Source organism: Trachypithecus francoisi, unplaced genomic scaffold (assembly GCF_009764315.1).
Source record: "Trachypithecus francoisi isolate TF-2019V2 unplaced genomic scaffold, Tfra_2.0 Lachesis_group9, whole genome shotgun sequence".
Taxonomy (NCBI): Eukaryota; Metazoa; Chordata; class Mammalia; order Primates; family Cercopithecidae; genus Trachypithecus; species Trachypithecus francoisi.
In genome coordinates, this window is record NW_022681474.1 from 20,337,235 (window position 1) to 20,355,478 (window position 18,244).

Sequence of the window (18,244 nt, forward strand, 5' to 3'; positions counted from 1 at the left end):
ATTCACCAGTCAGGCATTTTCTGATAGGAATTGTATTACGAAACTATCATCAAAATTTTGTTGCCACTGTCCTTTTATTTTTGTCAATATTACTGATGATGAAATAATTAAATTCTGTCAATAACAAGTGGTGCAAAAGAGAATCTTGTCTTTGGCGTACGTTATTTTGATAAAGGAAAAAAACCCACAAGTTTAGCTTTCTGTGGATGCTTTTTGTAGCAGAAACTTTCTGGAGTTCTTGCCCAATCCCTTACTGAGAAATGCCTTCCTCACCCACAAGAGTGAGGTGGGCACCCATGTTTGAACATCTTTATTCCCTCTCCTACTACTTGGGCAAAACTGATTGAACTAAATGGACTCCTGACCCAAGAGATACCATCTGTGGCTTTGCTGAATCATCAGATCTCTCTCAGGACTTAGAGATGCAGCATTCTTGGGCTCTTGGAGTAAAAAGTCACTTTAGAGTTGGGGCTTATATGGCCGTGAGTTTACGAGAGAGGGCCAAACTGTGAAAGGAAATAAATCTATGAAGAGGGAAACAGGACAAAGAAAATACTTGGCTCAGGGAGGGAGTGGAGGGCGGGGGTGGGAAGAAGGTTGTGGGCAGAGATCAAGCATCTTTGATTTCCCAGCTTCAACTTGTCATTCCTTATGAAGTGTGGGCGTTCTTTCAATCCCTGGGTTCTCTGAGACCATCTGTGCCTTTCTAATACAATCTCTTCTTGATTTTCTGATTTCAGTGGGTTCTGTTCCATGCACCCAAACATTTCCTGATCAAGATAAATTTTTTATCCATGAAATCATCTCTAAAGATTTTTATGTGGGGGAAAAAGACAAACAGCAATGGTGTCATCATTATTTACGGATTAGCAAAGTGCCTTTATTAAAACATCTCTAAATTATACGGCGTGGCACACCAACCCAGCTTTGCAAACCACTGATTTTTAAAACAATACCTTACTGATCATAACTAAAGATCACAAAGACATTGCATCAGGGTCTTATTTCAATAGAAAACATCCATTTGTGAGAGCAAAACTACATACCACTCTCATGAAAACTTTTACATTGTAATTTTTGACGTACACAATGTCAACCTTTATTCTGAGATGGACAAATGTCTTGTGGCCATTTTTAGAGACTGTGGCATTTGTTCTTTACTTATTATTCTCTCTCATAAATATGCCTATACAGTATGAAAACAAATTGTACAGATTTAGGTAAAAATTAGTAAAGCCAGTAAGAAATAATGACGTTTTCAACTGTGTGTGTGTGTGGTGTGTGTGTGTGTGAAGAAGGGATGCCAATTGAGAGAGGTAGCTATATCATTTGGTATTTACAGAGCAACTGGTTGACATAGCTTTACTTTCAGAAATTTTACCTTTACTTTTAGGACTTCTGAAAGTACAGGTTTCCTACACAGGCTGACTAAATCAAACAGTGTTAAAGAGAGTGACTTCATTACCATAGGACTTCTGTTTATTGTATGAAGTCTTTGTTAACACAAATCTATCCTCATTGAAAAAGAACAAAAACATCAAAGTATCCTAAGGCTGTGGGTTAGAACACTACTCAAGACATTGTAAAACACAATGTGTCTTTCTAGGAAAGAAAAAGCATGCAAAACTCATACGAAATAATGCTCAGAATGAAAATGAAATATTGCAGACTTTGGTCAGAGATTTAAAATATCCTTAGGAATCACATGTAGCTGAAAGTTTGCAGGGAAACACGTGTCATACTGGCTTCATGTGTATATTCTAGCCATTCCATCTAGAATTCACTCCTCAAGAATGACAACTGGTGGAGAATCTAGTTTAAATATGCTGAGATTAGTAACAATGTTATGTTTTCCTTACACAGACTTGCTTCTCTGCTAGGCAGCTGATGGAGATATTTCTACAGAAGAGCCTCTCACCCATTTCTAAGAAGGACTTTAAGCAAATGAGTCCAGGGATCATCCAGCAACTCCTCAGCTGCTCCTGCCACTTGCCCAAGGACCAACAAGCAAAGCTGCCACCCACCACTCTGGAGAGTAAGTTCTAGATCTTCCTTCAGAAAGTTGATGTGCACAATGTATGCAATAATAATAGTAAACGCAGGATACTTATTATATACCAGGCACAGTTCTAAACATTTCACATTTATTAACTCATTTAATCCTCCTAACAATGCTACAAGGTAGATATTATTATTCCCATTTTACAGATGAGGAAACTGAGGCACAGAGTGATTAAGTGACTTTCCCAAGGACACACAGCTGGGAGGTGATGGAGTTGCCATTCAAACCTAGGCAAGCTGGCCCTGGAATCCTTGTTTCTAACCACAATACATATTACTCTTCAATGAATATTTTATATTTGTGTATGGTTTATATGAATTAATTATGTCTTCTATAGTTGACTCAATCATGGATCAACATGAAAGGCCATAGTTGAGAGGTGGCATGGTAAAAGAGAAAGCAATAGCATTGGAATCTGGAACGCAGAACTGAGTCATGCCTTCTTTCCTCCGATACTTCGTGATCTTAAGCAATTTCTCCCCAAGACAGTCTCTTTTCCAGCCCAGTAGAAAGCAGTGATATCCTATAGGGCTGCCTTTCTCACATCATAGCGTGTATAAAAAATGAAAACACATGATGAGAAACCAAAGCTCACTGGGCTGCTGTGGGATGAAGGTGACCCATCCAGGGAGATACCAGCCTCCCAGATGTAGCTGTCAGTCCCAGGAAGGGAAGGGATCATTATTTGCAGTTACCTGTATCCCACTGAGTCATTGCAATAGATGAGATCTCTCTGAGGGCTTCACTGGGTACCCGTGAGGTTCAAATGGGATAACGTGGACAAAAATGTCTTCAGTAAATTTAAAGCTCTGTATATTTAAAAGACAAAAAAAAAAAAAAATGGTTGTCTGAGAACAATCCATGTTATCTAGTAAAAATGTGACAAGTAACTTACCATTGATATGAGGGCCTTGGATACATTATTTTCTCAGAGCTGTGTTTCTTTCTCTTTGAGATAGCCTGCGATACCAATCATAGCTGAGTTGTTCAGCTACCCACCTCTAACTCACAGTGGATTCTGTAACATCAAGGGGCTTAATTGAAAATGTTAGGTGAACAAAAAGATGCCAGGCCTAAATATCTAAGATTCCACATTCACTAAGAGAAAAAGAGCTTCATTAACAGTGAGCAGCTAAATAACTCAGCACTTGGTGGTCATTCAGTGAGGCTCAGAACACGGATGAAGACAGCACGGTAGCACCTAGGAGCATCCCTGGGCATGTTGACATTCCTACCACCTGGCTTGGGGCTGGAATGTACAGGCTGCTCGGAAAAGGGTTTTGAAATTAAGACCTATGAAAAAAGTTGTATCTCCTCTCGAATGAACTTCTAGACACTTCTGGGGAATAGTCTTCCTGGGGAACATCCCAACATGTCGCACTCACTAAATAATCCAGAAAGGGGCCGGGCGGGGCGGCTCACGCCTGTAATCCCAGGACTTCGTGAGGCCGAAGCGGTCAGATCACGAGGTCAGGAGATTGAGACCATCTGGTTTATGCGGTGAAACCCCATCTCTACTAAAAATGCAAAGAAAATAGCTGGGCATGCTGGTGGGCGCCTGTAATCCCAGCTACTGGGGAGGCTGAGGCAGGAGGATGGCGTGAACCCGGGAGGCGGAGCTTGCAGTGAGCCGAGATTGTGCCACTGCACTCCAGCCTGGGTGACAGAGGAAGACTCCGTCTCAAAAAAAAAAAAAAAAAAAAAAAAAATGAATCTAGAAAGGCCAGGTGCGGTGTTTCACGCCTGTAATCCTAGTATTCTGGGAGGGGCAAGGCAGGAGGATTGCTTGAGCACAAGAGTTTGAGACTAGCCTGGGTAACATAGGGAGACTCCATCTCTACAAAAAGAAAAATTAGTCAGGCATGGTGGCAGGCATGTGAGACCTGTGGTCTCAGATACTTGGGAGGCTGAGTAGAGCCCAGCAGTTTGAGGCTGTGGTGAGCTATAACAATGCCATTGCATTCCAGTTGGGTAACAGAGAGAGACCCTGTCTTAGAAACAAGAAACTAGGCCTGGTGCGGCGGCTCACACCTGTAATCCCAGCACTTTGGAAGGCCGAGGTGGGCGGATCACGAGGTCGGGAGTTCGAGACCAGCCTGGCCAACATGGTGAATCCCCGCCTCTACTGAAAATACAAAAATTAGCTGGGTATGGTAGTGGACGCCTATAATCCCAGCTACTCGGGAGACTGAGGCAGGAGAATCGTTTGAACCTGGGAGGTAGAGTTTGCAGTGAGCCAAGATCATGCCATTGCACTCCAGCCTGGGCGACAGGGTGAGATTCCATCTCAAAAAAAAAAAAAAAAAAAAAACTTAGAAAAACATCCCTGTCCTCAATCGAAAATGTTGCATTATGTGAATAGGGAAAGGCTTTAATTTCAAAAGTTCTTCTGAAATTATAGAAATGTATGATATTATATTGAAGGGAGGAGGACTTGGGGAGACATTATTAAGAAAATACTGTTCAGTATACTGAAACTCAACCACTAAGCACCACCTTTGAGTTTCCAGGAGTTTTATGGCCATGTACAAATTAAGTTTCAGATCTATTCAAAGTAGCTGCTCAGAAGTGGCTAAGAATTTAGTGGCTAGGTCAAGCTCTATTGTAATAATGGGAAACTTTAGAACCTGTCTGCAAGTTGCCTCATGCCAGTCAAGACGTCATGGCACCTATGCAGGGACCTGGGGTAAATTAGCAGAGTCCTGTGACCATAGGTCAGATACTTTATGGTTTTGAGGCTGTCCTTCCTACATGAAATCCAGTGAAATATGACTCATAGAGAATCTAAAAAGATTTGCTAACCTCTGAAGTTATGAAACTTTCATTTTCCTGCATGGGTAGGAGCCCACAGGGGTGGGGGGTAGCAAAATAACTGAAGAAGTTCCAACTTTGCCTTTTGCCTGGGAAATGTCATACCTGATTTGTCATTGTGCTTTCTTGGCATTTTGTGGTCTTTTGCAGTTACCACTTTTCAAATGGGATGGCTTTAAATTTTATTAGATGTCCAGGTGCCTGTGTTAATATTGAAATATCTTTAATTTACGTAATAAAAGAAAAGAATGGCATTTCCACATAGAGTCTATTTGGGGAAGAATGGGATATGAAACTTGGTTGAAGATTTTCAGGGAAGTTTCTATAACATGGGTATTTTTATTACATTAGAATGATGAAAGAACTGATGATGTAGGTGTCTGGTCGATACATGACATACAGTTTGCCATCTTAATCGTTTGCATTTGCACAACTCAGTATATTCACGTTGTTGTGCAATAGGTAATAGAACTTTTTCATCTTGCAAAACTAAAATTCTATATCCATAGAAGAACAACTCTTCATTTCACCTTGCTTCTAAACCATTTCATAGGGATTCCATAGCAATGAAAATGTGGTAGTAGGGGTATGGGAATAGATGCTTAAAAGTTTTTTTTACCTCTTCTGAGTACACTACCAACTCTATTTTAATACTAGATCCCTGGGTAATTTAGATCTTATAGTTCAGTAAAGGTCCTCTTAATTTCACAAGACTATTTTTCTGTTACCAGTTATATTATTAAAATAATCTAGGCTGGGCCTGGTGGCTCATGCCCATAATTCCAGCTCTTTGGGAGGCCAAGGTGGTGGATCATTTGAGGTCAAGAGTTCGAGACCAGCCTGGCCAACATGATGGAACCTCGTCTCTACTAAAAATACAAAAATTAGCCAGACATGGTGGTGGGCACCTGTAGTCCCAGCTACTCGGGAGGCTGAGGCAGGAGAATCGCTAGAGCCCAGGAGGTAGAGGTTGCAGCGAGCTGAGATTGTGCCACGGCACTCCAGCCTGGGTGACAGAGTGAGACTCTGTCTCAAAAATAAAATGAAAATAAAATAAAATGACCTAATTTAAAGAGTGAACCTTTTAGAAAACTGCAAGAATGATGAGAATGAAATATTTTCTACTTTAACAAACTTTAAGAGGATAGTTTTTTTTTTTAATTGCAATGGATTTTAAGTATTTTGACAACAGGATTGTTTGATTTAACTTATTATATATCTATGGTCACTGAAGAAAGTGATAGTTTAATTTCATAAATAGCTTCCCTCATTGTTTACTAACTAGTTTGCCATGACTTGTTAGTAATTTCTAAATAGGTAGAGAAATAAGCATTTGCTTTGAATAGCCACAAGCCGAGGAAAAATCTCTATGTTATCTGTACTTGACTCTGAAAGCCATTTCCTCCTTCTCTTTTAATCTTCTCTCTTCCCTTTTCTCCTTTATTTCTTCTCCCTTCATATATATATATATGATTCCACATATGTATATACACACACACATATATATGTACATATGTGTGTGTATATATGTTTTTCTTTTGAATAACTTTACAAATTATACTTTATAAATATTTTTAAAAAGGAAGCCTAGAAACACGAAATTCTAAAGATTATAAAAATCATTGCAATCATCCAAAATGTAGATTTTTCAGATTTTTATTATCAACTGTAACACTTTCATTGGTCAGTTATCACCAATAACATCACTCATTTTAGTCACTGAAAACAATATCACTCTGGACATTACAAATAATTCAGACAGCTTTTGGAAGGAAGTTCTTCCAAAACGTGTACTCATTTTGTACACAAACATAGGTCTACAACAGGGCCAAACCTTACACTTCCTATGTAAGAGCTACATTTTAGCCTTTGAGAAGTTTAAGATATGATTAAGTGGGAATTGCTACTAGTGACTGTCAGTGGATGTTGTAGTTTCAAGTGAGAGAAATTAATTTCTTTGAGGGTTGGAGGTGATCTCAGTCCTGGCTTGCCGCAACAATTTTTAGTAAGGGGTAGTCAGAGTAACTTCCAAACAACAGGGTCATTTGAAGAAAGTCTTGTCTTAGTCCATGCTATAACAAAATACCACAAACAGATGGCTTACATAAACAACAGACATTTATTTCTCACAGTTCTGGAGGTTGGGAAGTCCAAGATCAAGGCGTCAGCAGATTCGGTGTCTGGTGAAGGTCGGCTTCCTGGTTCATAGACTGGTGAAGGGAAGAACTCCAGTCCCTTCAGCCCCCTATAAAGGCTGTAATCCCATTCAACAGAGTGAAGAGTATATGACCTAATCACATCCCAAAGGCCTTACCTCCTAATACCACCTACCGCCTTGGTGCTTAGGTTTCAACATGTGAATTTTGGGGAGACACAAACATTTAGACCATAGCAAATCTGTTCATTCTTTTTGTTAAAAATTAAAAACTTTTTACTGCATATAACACTTATAAGACTGGGTGCTGTGACTCATGCCTGTAATCCCATCACTTTGGGAGGTGAAGCAGAAGGATTGCTTGAGCCCAGGAGCTTGAGACTAGCCCAGGTAACACAGTGAAACCCTATCTCTATTAAAAATAAAAGCTTAGCCGGGCATGATGGCACCTGCCAGTAATCCCAACTGTTCAGGGAGCTGATGTGGGGAGATCACTTGAGCCTGGGAGTTCAGGGTTATAGTGAGCTATAATCACACCACTGCACTCCAGCTTGAGCCAGCAGAGTGAGAACCTGTCTCAAAAACAACAAAAACAACAAAATGCTTATTTAAAAATTCCAAATTGGGAGCAGTGGGCTCGCAAATGTAATCCCAGCAATTTGGGAAGCTGAGAGGAGTGGATCACTTGAGTTCAGGAGTTCAAGACCAGCCTGGGGAAGATGACAAAACTCCATCTCTCCAAACAAAACAAAACAAAACAAACAGAAAATGAGTCAGGCATGACGGTGTGTACTTGTAGTCCCAGGTACTTGGGAGGCTGAGGTGGGAGGATCACTTGAGCCTAGGAGGTGGAGGCTGCAGAGAGCTATGATAGCACCACTACATTCCAGGCTGGGTGATAGAGAGATCCTGTCTCAAAATAAAAACAAAACACTTATTTAAAAATTCCATATCCCTACTGGCTGTTACTGTAAGACCGATTCTTCTGGCATTTTCGCCAACTGAGGCTGGAATGGAGGGCACTGGGCACTTACTGTGTTTATGATCTCCTTTGACTTAGAATATGGCTACAGTACGGTGGCTGTCACCCTTCTCACACTGGGCTCCATGCTGGGGACAGCGCTGGTCCTTTTCCACAGCTGTGAGGAGAACTACAGACTTATCTTACAGCTGTTTGTGGGCTTGGCCGTTGGGACACTGTCTGGGGATGCTCTGCTCCACCTTATCCCTCAGGTAATCTGCTCTTTTCCATTTCAGATAAAGTTCGCTTCATTTCTCTTCACATTTAACCCCCGGAGGTATTTACGCCAAATTTTACTGAGACTTCGAAGAGAGAATATGGTGGCTGGTGTTTTCCTTAGAAAGAAATATTATTTCCCCAAAGCCTCTCTGCACTTGTAGAAGAGAAGAGATACCCCAACACTAGGCTTGCGACATAGTAGTAGAGTTTTTGAAATAAAAGAAAGAAAAGGTGGCAGGGCATGGTGGCTCACGCCTGTAATCCCAGTACTATGGGAGGCTGAGGCGGGAAGATCGCTTGAGCCCAGGAGTTCAAGACCAGCCTGGCTGACGTGTTGAAACCCCATCTCTACTAAAAATGCAAAAATTAGCTGCACATGGTGCATGCGCATGTACTCCCAGCATTTTGGGAGGCCAAGACAGGCAGATTACTTGAGATCAGGAGTTCGAGACCAGCCTGAACAGTGTGGTGAAACCCCATCTCTACTAAAAATACAAAAATTAGCTGGGCGTAGTGCCATGCGCCTGTAATTCCAGCTACTCACTCGGGAGGCTGAGACAGGAGAATCGCTTGAACTCGAGAGGCAAAGGTTGCAGTGAGCAGAGATCATACCACTGCATTCCAGCATGGGTGACAGAGCGAGACTCTGTCTCAAAAAAAGTTGTCATTCAGGTAGTTCACCCAAGACCTGGTTGTTTAAAAGTCCAGAATCTCCCCGTCTCCCTCTCTCTTTCTCTCTCTCATTATGTGATGTGCCTGCTTCCCCTTCACTGTCTGCTGTGATTGGAAGCTTCCTGAGGCCCACACCAGAAGCAGATGCCGACACCATGCTTCCTGTACACCCTGCAGAACCAGGAGCCCATTAAACCTCTTTTCTGTGTAGGTTACCCAGCCTCAGATATTTCTTTACAGCAAAGCAAAAATGGCCGAATTCACTTGTCCTTCTTTCTATTCTGCCCAGAAGGCTGCATCTCCTCAGCTACCTTGCAGGTTGGATTTTTGTTTGCGGTCAGCCAATGAGGGATGCAATGGAAAACTCAGGGGAGGAGGAGAGAGAGGCAGAGGTGTTTGTGCCCAGCTCCCTCCTGGCTCCGGCATCCGCTCTAGAAGTGGCTGATTTGCCGTGGGCTACGTCTCCAGTGGACAGCTTCCCCACAGCTCCGTGGCTCACTGGCCTTCCCCCCTTTTCCCTTTCACCCCTAAGGGTGGCAATGCTTTTCTGGGATGCCTCTGGGTACTTCATTATCCCTTGTTTATACCCTTGACCCTGCCCACCTCTATAATAGTCTTATCTTTCATGTCTCTTTATTTGAGCCACCACAGTGGAGTTCTCCTTCTTGCCTAACAGTGTCTAGATTTCTCTTATGGAGCAGGTAAGCATCAGGAGGCTGCCTCCTGTTAACATGTGCTGAGGCTCTTTTTCAGAAAAGAAAGGAGTAAAACCTGAGTTGAGGTCATCTACAGACGAGGTTTTCTCTTCCCTCTGAAATCTCTTACCGAGGATAATGATGGTGGACCAATGATCCCCACTCCGGCAAAGCCTGAGCTGGTTAAAATTTTCCACAAGCCTCCGGCAATTTCCTGCAGGGTCACTCCTGTTGCTTAGAGGCTCAATTGTTATTCAATGTTCTGAAAATCGCAAAGGGAGCATTGGAAAAATAAAACCATTATGAGTTTTAATTGCCCTCATAATCTAATATCCTGGAAATATTTCAGGGCTTATGATTGACTAGAGGCGGTGGCTGAGGCCTTTTTTCTAGGTCACAGCAGTGGCAGCAGAGTTATTTACTACCCAGGAGCCTGGGAAGCAGAAAAAGGCTCCCAGGTCAGGCTGAGTCTCCCCCAAAGAGGGAGCCCACAGCAAAGGTGGACTTGAGGATGGCCACAACATGTTACAGAGGAGAACTTAAGAGATTAGCTGGGTTTCACGAAATTTTGTAGACAGTTTTTTTTGCTTAAGAAAAGAGATGAGGTCCAGGCGTAGTGGTTCACGCCTGTAATCCCAGCACTTTGGGAGGCCAAGGCAGGCGGATCACCTGAGGTCAGGAGTTGGAGACCAGCCTGGCCAACATGGCGAAACCCCATCTCTACTAAAAATACAAAAATTAGCCGGATGTGGTGGTGGGCACCTGTAATCCCAGCTACTCAGGAGGCTGAGGAAGGAGAATCGCTTGAACCCAGGAGGTGGAGGTTGCAGTGAGCCGAGATCGTGCCACTGACCTGGGCAACAGAGCAAGACTCTGTCTCAAGAGAAAAAAAAAGGGAGAGAGAAAAAAAAGAAAACACAAAAGAGACAAGGAAAGAGGCAGGACAAGTGTGGCGGCATGCTAGAAAAATCAGTGATCTGTGGCAAGTTTTCAAACGTCTGCACAGAAGTGAGAAAAACGCTACTCATATGATTGCCTTTTTTACTCAGCTAAATTTGTTCAACTGAAAGATCTACATTTTATTTTGACATCTGGGGTTTTTCTTCTGTTTTGTTTTATGATATTACAAATGTTCTCTATTTTGTGCAATAACAATCATTAGAAGTATTAGATGAGTATCCTTTAATGCCCTTAGGAAGAGAAAAAGTTGACTAACATTTTTTTTTTAGTGATATTTACATACACAATGTATTTATGTAGATACGTATGTATACTCACATATACACACGTACATATATGTATGCACACATAAATGCCTGTATACATATATGCATGAATGTATATATATACAATCTATACACATATTATTTCTTGTTCCTTTTTAAAATTTAATGGTAACATTCTAAATCTGGAAACCATTTATGAGCTACTTCATAAATTGCCTTCTCTAAGAGAAGGGATATGGTATAGAATGATCTGCTGGCTCACAAGAAATCATGAGGTTGACCAGTGGAATGACTCAACTAATGGGACGAGTCAATTACAGAAGAATTCCCAACATATTTCTTGTATTCTTTTGTGTCCCAGAGACCTGACAAATATTGTCAGTTATACAGTATGCTCCCAATGGAACAAGTCTTCAAGGTGGATTTCTTACTTATCTGATATTTAATAAAAGTTTACTTTGATTACAGTGGGGCATGAGAATAAATCCCAGATGAAATATAAAATTTATTAATATTTTATGAGGCATTGTTGTACAAACAGATGCAGATTGGACTTCTGAAAAACAATTTGGCCGAAGGACTGAGTTTGAATGACAATCTAGGGTACTTGCAGAAATAAAACTTAGGTTTCATTCTGTTCATTAGCACAGGCTCTTCAAAACTCTTTTCTTTTCTATTGTACACATTTTATTTGACCCTGGTTAAAGCGTATAGTGGAAGTATTCACACACCCAAAAGCAAACTGGACTTTCAGTGATTGTATTAATAGTTGTCATGGCATTTCCCAGAATGAAAATTAAATATATTCAACACTGGACCTGATATTTGATAGTTAAGTCATCAAAAGTTATGTCCTTCTTTCTTTCTGCCTTTTTTTTTTTCCTGAAGGTTCTTGGTTTACATAAGCAGGAGGCCCCAGAATTTGGGCATTTCCATGAAAGCAAAGGTCATATTTGGAAACTGTTGGGATTAATTGGAGGCATCCATGGATTTTTCTTGATAGAAAAATGTTTTATTCTTCTTGTATCACCAAATGACAAGGTATATTTTTATTTGTCTTGTGCTTTAAAGTCTTATAATACGTTCATCTGTTACTTCAGAAGTACTTGTTCAAAAGTAATGAAGTTACCTGTGTAAGGGATGTCTAATGGAATGCTGATTTCAAGAATACACAGCTCCTTCTAATAGGATATTAATTTTTTAAAACATCTATTCCTGGATAGTTAGTGTACTTGTTACGACCTTTTGTTTAACCTTCATGGTTGGTTTATGAACTGGGCACCATTTTATGTCTGGGGACTGAAGGGGTCCAACGTTCTAGCTACTAATCACCGTTTTGCATATCTTTCTTAACCTAAACAAATAAGCAAACAAAAACTTGGAAAAGCCGCAAAATCCCATGTCATTTTCTATCTTAAAGGCATTTAAAATTACAAAAATAAGCAGGTTAGAAATTTTGAAATTTGCGGCAAATATTTTTTCAGCTTTAGTAATTTCTTTTATTATGCCAGTAGCTGATAAATGTCTACAAATATGGGCCGAGCGCTGTGGTTCATGCCTGTAATTTCAGCACTTTGGGAGGCCGAGGCGGGCGGATCACCTGAGGTCAGGAGTTTGAGACCAGCCTGGCCAACATAGTGAAACCCTGTCTGTACTAAAAATACAAAAATTAGCCAGGCGTGGTGCTGCGCACCTGTAATCCCAGCTACTCGGGAGGCTGAGGCAGGAGAATTGCTTGAACCCGGGAGGCGGAGGTTGCAGTGACCCGAGATCGTACTACTGTACTCCAGCCTGGGTGACAGAGCGAGACTCTATCTCAAAAAAAAAAAAAAGGAAAAAGGAAAAAATAAATAGCACGTATTGTTTATCATTCCTAAATTTGTTCAAAATTCTGTTTTATGCATCAAAAAATAAAATGAATTTATGGATGGATAGAGGGATGATAGATGGATACATGATAAAAAAGATTTAATAAAATAATCAGAGGATCCAGGAAGTGGATAGCTCTATATTTACATTACAATACAATTCTTTCAGCTTTCTATATACTTGAAAACTTTTCAGCAATAAATAGATGTCATGAATTCAAATAGACTACAAGTCACCTTTTGTAAAAGTTTTCTAATAAAGCAGGACTTTTCTTTGGCCTGGGGCTCAAACTAGGATGCTATGGTAATTTGGAAATTAGGAACGCCAACTTCTATTACAGTACTTACCCTAAATGTTTAGGAACTTACCCTTCACAAAAGAAGTTCTAATCTCAAGAAGCATTTAAAAAATAACAAATCCCCACTTATACCCAATGGATTAACATTTCTGGGTTGGGAAAACTAAATTAGAAAGCCAACATATCAATAACTCAGTAGTTAGAAATCCAGTGTGGTAATGAGTGAAAGAATTTCTGAACATCTAAAACTGTAGAGTTTATTCAGATTGTTTATGGGTTTGTCAGGGAGTTTAAGAGCACATGAGTTTTAAGAGCATAATTTCAAGATTTATAATATTGCCTAAAATAAAAGGAATGCATATGTTTTAGGAACTGCAAATGCTTTCCTTGATAAATATATTTCCAGAGACATTATTTTGGTAGTCACAGGGTACAATATACTTTTGATTATTGTCATTGTGGTATCTCTGTCAGAAAGAATTCAAAATTAAATTTTGTGTAAATATAATTTTTTTAGTAAATAAAAAGACAGTATAAAAATGACCACTATTCAAGACTCCTTCAATCATCACTAGACAGTTTTGAAGTTGCATTCCATTCTTAAAGCATCCCAGTTCTCTTTTGTGGCAACTACCATTTTGGCCAATAGGCAATGGAATGGAACCATGGCATTGACAAAGACTACACCTGTGTTCTTCTGGCTTCAACACTAATTTTAAATCATCCTCATCCAGCAGGGCCTGTCACTGGTTAATGGGCACGTGGGACATTCCCACCATCTTGCACTCAACTCTGAATTAAGTGACCAGGCAGGCAGAGGCAAATCTGCTTCAACTATCCAGTTGGTAGGTTGTTGATCTGAAGCATTCTACTCATCTGATTATCTTCTCTCCTTTATTCCTCAATGAACAAATGAAAATCAGTAGGGTAGACAAACAGATTCCATACTCCTGCTTTACCTATTCTTAACTGTGATAAATACTGTTTAGAAAACTCGGCCAAGCACCTGAAAGCTGTTTTAAAGAGCAACAAGCACCCTCCACAGATTCAAATAATTGCTCTCTGCATCACTTTCAAACATGTATGGATCAGACTGACATTGCAGACACGTCTTTAATCCTTGTGTTTACAAGTTTTCATAAACCAGTTGACCTTTTGCATTCTGAGTAATCCTTAGCCATGACTAGGTGGATGCAAACAGATGCTGAGCAAGGGATTACTTAGTGCACCTAGGACTGGGGTGTTCATTCCATAACGCAGAAGAGAACTGATTCTGCCTAATGAGATGTTTCATAGTTAAGTGCCTTCATTCTACTAACTTTTCCACAATAAAATCTTCTATATTAATTCTCAAAGCACAATGTCCAATCATGTTCAAAACAATATTCCCATTCAAATTCTTAAGTAAGTATAGGAATGGGAAAAATATGAAAGTAATTTTAATTGTTAAAATCCCTGCCTCCTGGAACCATGGCCTTGGGGTAAAGGGTTTACAGTGTAAGGATAGATTCCTCAGTAGAAATGAGGAGGCTATTCCTGAGACATTGACGTAGCAAAATAGAAGTCAGAGAGTAGATTTCAGATCTTGTGCTAACTCAGAGATAGGAGCCAGAAATTTCCTTTAAAATATGATTTTAAGAGCCTTAATTGTATTTATTGCTTAGATATTCTAAATGTGGTTTGAAAGAAGATAACTTCAGGTGGGGTTAGTTTCAAAAATTACTTTACTATTGACCTTATTCCTTCTCTTTGAAGTGTCCAGAGCCCCAAAATGCAAATTATGCCAAATCTCTGAAGGTACCTTAGTGAGTCTTGAGCTATTTGAACACTCCAGCTCACTAATATACGTATAATTCCTCTTGTTATTTAAGCTGCAAGTTTGACCTAAAGCATAATAGAAACTGTACAGACTTTTAGGAGTGTTTGATGAGTTTAATTTCTTGTTTTTTCAAGAAACTCATGGATAAAGAAGAACATACATTTTTTTCCCAATCAATAAGAAGTCCTGAATGTTTGGCTCTAAATTACTTTACATAATGTGACAATAAATAGCTTTTGTTGAAAAACAAGACAAAACATTCTAGAATAAATATCTGAATTCTGGTATTTTAACAGAACTATAAAGCATTGTGATTATAATTAGGTTTTTGGTATAACATAAAGGGATCACATTGATTTTTGTTTCTGTATACACCCAACTTCAAGTAAGAGATCTACTTCCTGCTCTCTGTATCCTACAGGGTCTACTTGACTTCTTAGCCATCCTTCTCCAAAAACAGCCTATTATTACTTTTGAATAGCTGCTATTATTCTAATATGTGAATGTTACTAATATGTAAAATTTACTTTCTCTTTTACACACGCACAAAATGCATTTATCTCATTACATTTGTGTCAAAATTTGTACAATTTTGGGTGATAGAATTCTATGAATATGCTTTTAAGAGGACATATTTAATATGCAGATAAAAAGTTTTTTATAAAATTGAAATCAGAGGCGCAAAGAGGGAAAGTATCTTTTCAGAAATTGGACTATGAGTCAGTCTCTGAAATAAAATGTAATCTTTATACTCATAAAGTCAATTTCAAAATCTCACTTCTCTGTCATATAAAAGGATTTTAAAAACCTTTGAATCTATTATTGTTGTCTTTTATAAATCGGTGGATCTACTTTCTTAATGGGCAAGATTCTTTTACTGACTGGCAGAGCAGTTAACACAGAATATTATGCTGCAGTGAATGAAATGAGGTGTTGAGTTGGCATGAGTTTCTTTTCCATCCAGTGGATTCCATACATCCACTGCTCACAGATTAGAGGATGAATCCTAAATCCTCAATCCACCTTACAGGAGAAGTGCCGAGTTAGGCCAAGAATAATTTTTTTTAATAGCTTTTGAATTTCATAAAGGTTTATATAATTTATGAGTCTGAATTACAGACTGCCTCAGTAGCCTTCAGCTCTCTATGGAAGATTCCGATCTCCCTGCGAGTGCTATTTTCATCTAAATATGAAGAGTGCAAAAGACTTGCTTTGCCCACAGACTTTCGGTTCTACATCGTGTGTGTCTATGAAACCTAGAGGTTCTAATACACATCTAGAGTGTTAAAATGTCTTTTAAAAACCAACATAACTCTCCAGATGTTTCATTTTCCAACAAAATCATGGCCATTACTTATCTTTCATCAGTTATTTTTTAATTTAAAATAGAAAAGCCCAGAAGATTCACAGGCAGCTGAAATGCCTATAGGCAGTATGACGGCTTCCAACCGAAAATGTGAGTACCAAGCTAAACTTTACATGTAGAAAGTGCCGTAGAAAACAGTTATGTCTGTTTGAAAATAAAATGTCAAAACCATATAGATGTCATATTGGGTATGTAGTTTATTATGAAAAACTTTGCAATAGGATTTGTAATAAAAACTAATTCCTATCCAGCTCTCAGATTTACTACATATTCATATCAATTTTACTCTTTCCTTTAAAAATGAAGTTTTTCTTAGTTGATTTAAACTAATTCCCTTCAGGGGAAATTTCAATTAATGTAAACATTTGTGTGTTTATCATAGCTCATTTCTAAATATACTTGTGTGAAGACTGAGGCTTTTATTTCACTGTGAAGTGTGGTTATATCATTGTTTTCTCATCTTCTATCACAGTCTGCTGAAAATTCATCACAAATATGTCTTATTTATCACACTGTCATTGAGATGGTAGAGTTCAGATCAGTGATATCATTTATTCACATCTTATTCTATAACTCATTTGTTCATTTAATTTTTAATTAACAAAGGTTGATGTTTGTTTCTATGATTTTTTCTTCTGCATTTAATTTACCAATTTTGGATAGGACTTTATTAACCTGTGCTTATGTTTCTGAGTAATTCTTGCAAATTTTTTGTTTGTTTGTTTGCTCTTCTTTGTCTGTTTTGGTCTTCATCTGTTACTCTTGAAGTTTTGCCCTATTTTTTGTCATTTATTTTACCCTTTTGTGACACAAACTTCTTAAGGTTTTAGTGTTATGCATCATGATTAGTTATTCCCATTTTACCATAATAACTTAGCAAATAATAAAAATAGCTAACATGTATTGAACACTTCTTATATGCTAGGCAATAGGCACAGGGCTGCACAGTTGATGTGATCTCATTCAATTCTCCTACAACTTAAGTAAGAATAAATATTATCTGAACTATACAGATGAAGAAACTAGTTGTTAGGTTAAATCACTGCTCAAGATTGTATAGCTAGTCAACCCTAGCACTGAGGAACTAAAGAAATGCTAATGCACCAACAATTGTTTTGTGCTCATTCATTCATGCATGCATCAATGCATCCTTTCACATTGTTTTATTCATTGAAGAAATGTTTGAAGATATGCCCTGTTTCAGGCGTGTTTTATGCAATGCAGAATAAAATAAGCATGGTCTTGATCAGTGCAGAATAAAACAAGCATGGTCTTTATCCTTAGCTTGGGATGTAGTCAGGGATAGAAATACTACTAAGAACAAACACCATTATAACAACTACCGTTCTAAATGTTTTAGATACATTAACTCATGTAATTTATTTATTTGATTCAAAATTTGTCCATTTCTGCTTTTAGAACATTGCTAGTAATATTTTTTCTTCTAAACTTTTAGTTCCAAGAGTAATTTTAGAATGCTGGGCACATAGTAGATCTGCAATAGACTTTTTTTTCTCTTGGTTGTGGTTTTGAAAGAAGGCTATGCCCAGTCGAACCAGGAGCTGAAAGAGGATGCTAGATTAGGGAGTAACGATGGTCTTCTTCAAACATTTTGTAGGCCTCCTACTTACCTGCTTACTTTCTGTCCAGCTTGGCATACAGAATGAATAGTAAACACATCCATATTACATTACTCAACTGCCCCTTTGCCAGGACATATTGAATTAAGCTTCAAATATTTGATGACTTGTTTTGTATTACCTCATCCGTGGAACTCAACTTCTGTTTCAAAAGATAAGATGCAAAAATTCAATCCACAGTCTGATTTAAATTTTAAAAAAGCACAGTGATACCACTTCCAGGCCCCATGTTTTACCATGGAAAACCTCTGATAGTTCAGAAACATGGAACTCAATATGACTGCCAACTATGTGAATAAAGGCAAAATATTATAGGTAATTCTGTAATGAGTACATTAAATTACCAGTGAATACTTGTCTTCCACTAAATTTTTTTTTTTTTTCTTTTTTC

At 38.8% G+C, this 18,244-nt stretch overlaps 1 protein-coding gene across 1 annotated transcript in view; it reads left to right on the forward strand.

Moving 5' to 3' along the window:
* The window catches only part of SLC39A12 (solute carrier family 39 member 12), a 91,958-nt gene that overhangs the window by 27,376 nt on the left and 46,338 nt on the right, over positions 1–18,244 (forward strand). The window contains exons 6-9 of the mRNA XM_033209164.1: positions 1,864–2,035; positions 8,089–8,261; positions 11,750–11,902; positions 16,237–16,303. Of these exons, the coding sequence (XP_033065055.1) occupies positions 1,864–2,035; positions 8,089–8,261; positions 11,750–11,902; positions 16,237–16,303 (565 nt within the window). The remainder of the gene's footprint in view (positions 1–1,863; positions 2,036–8,088; positions 8,262–11,749; positions 11,903–16,236; positions 16,304–18,244) is intronic.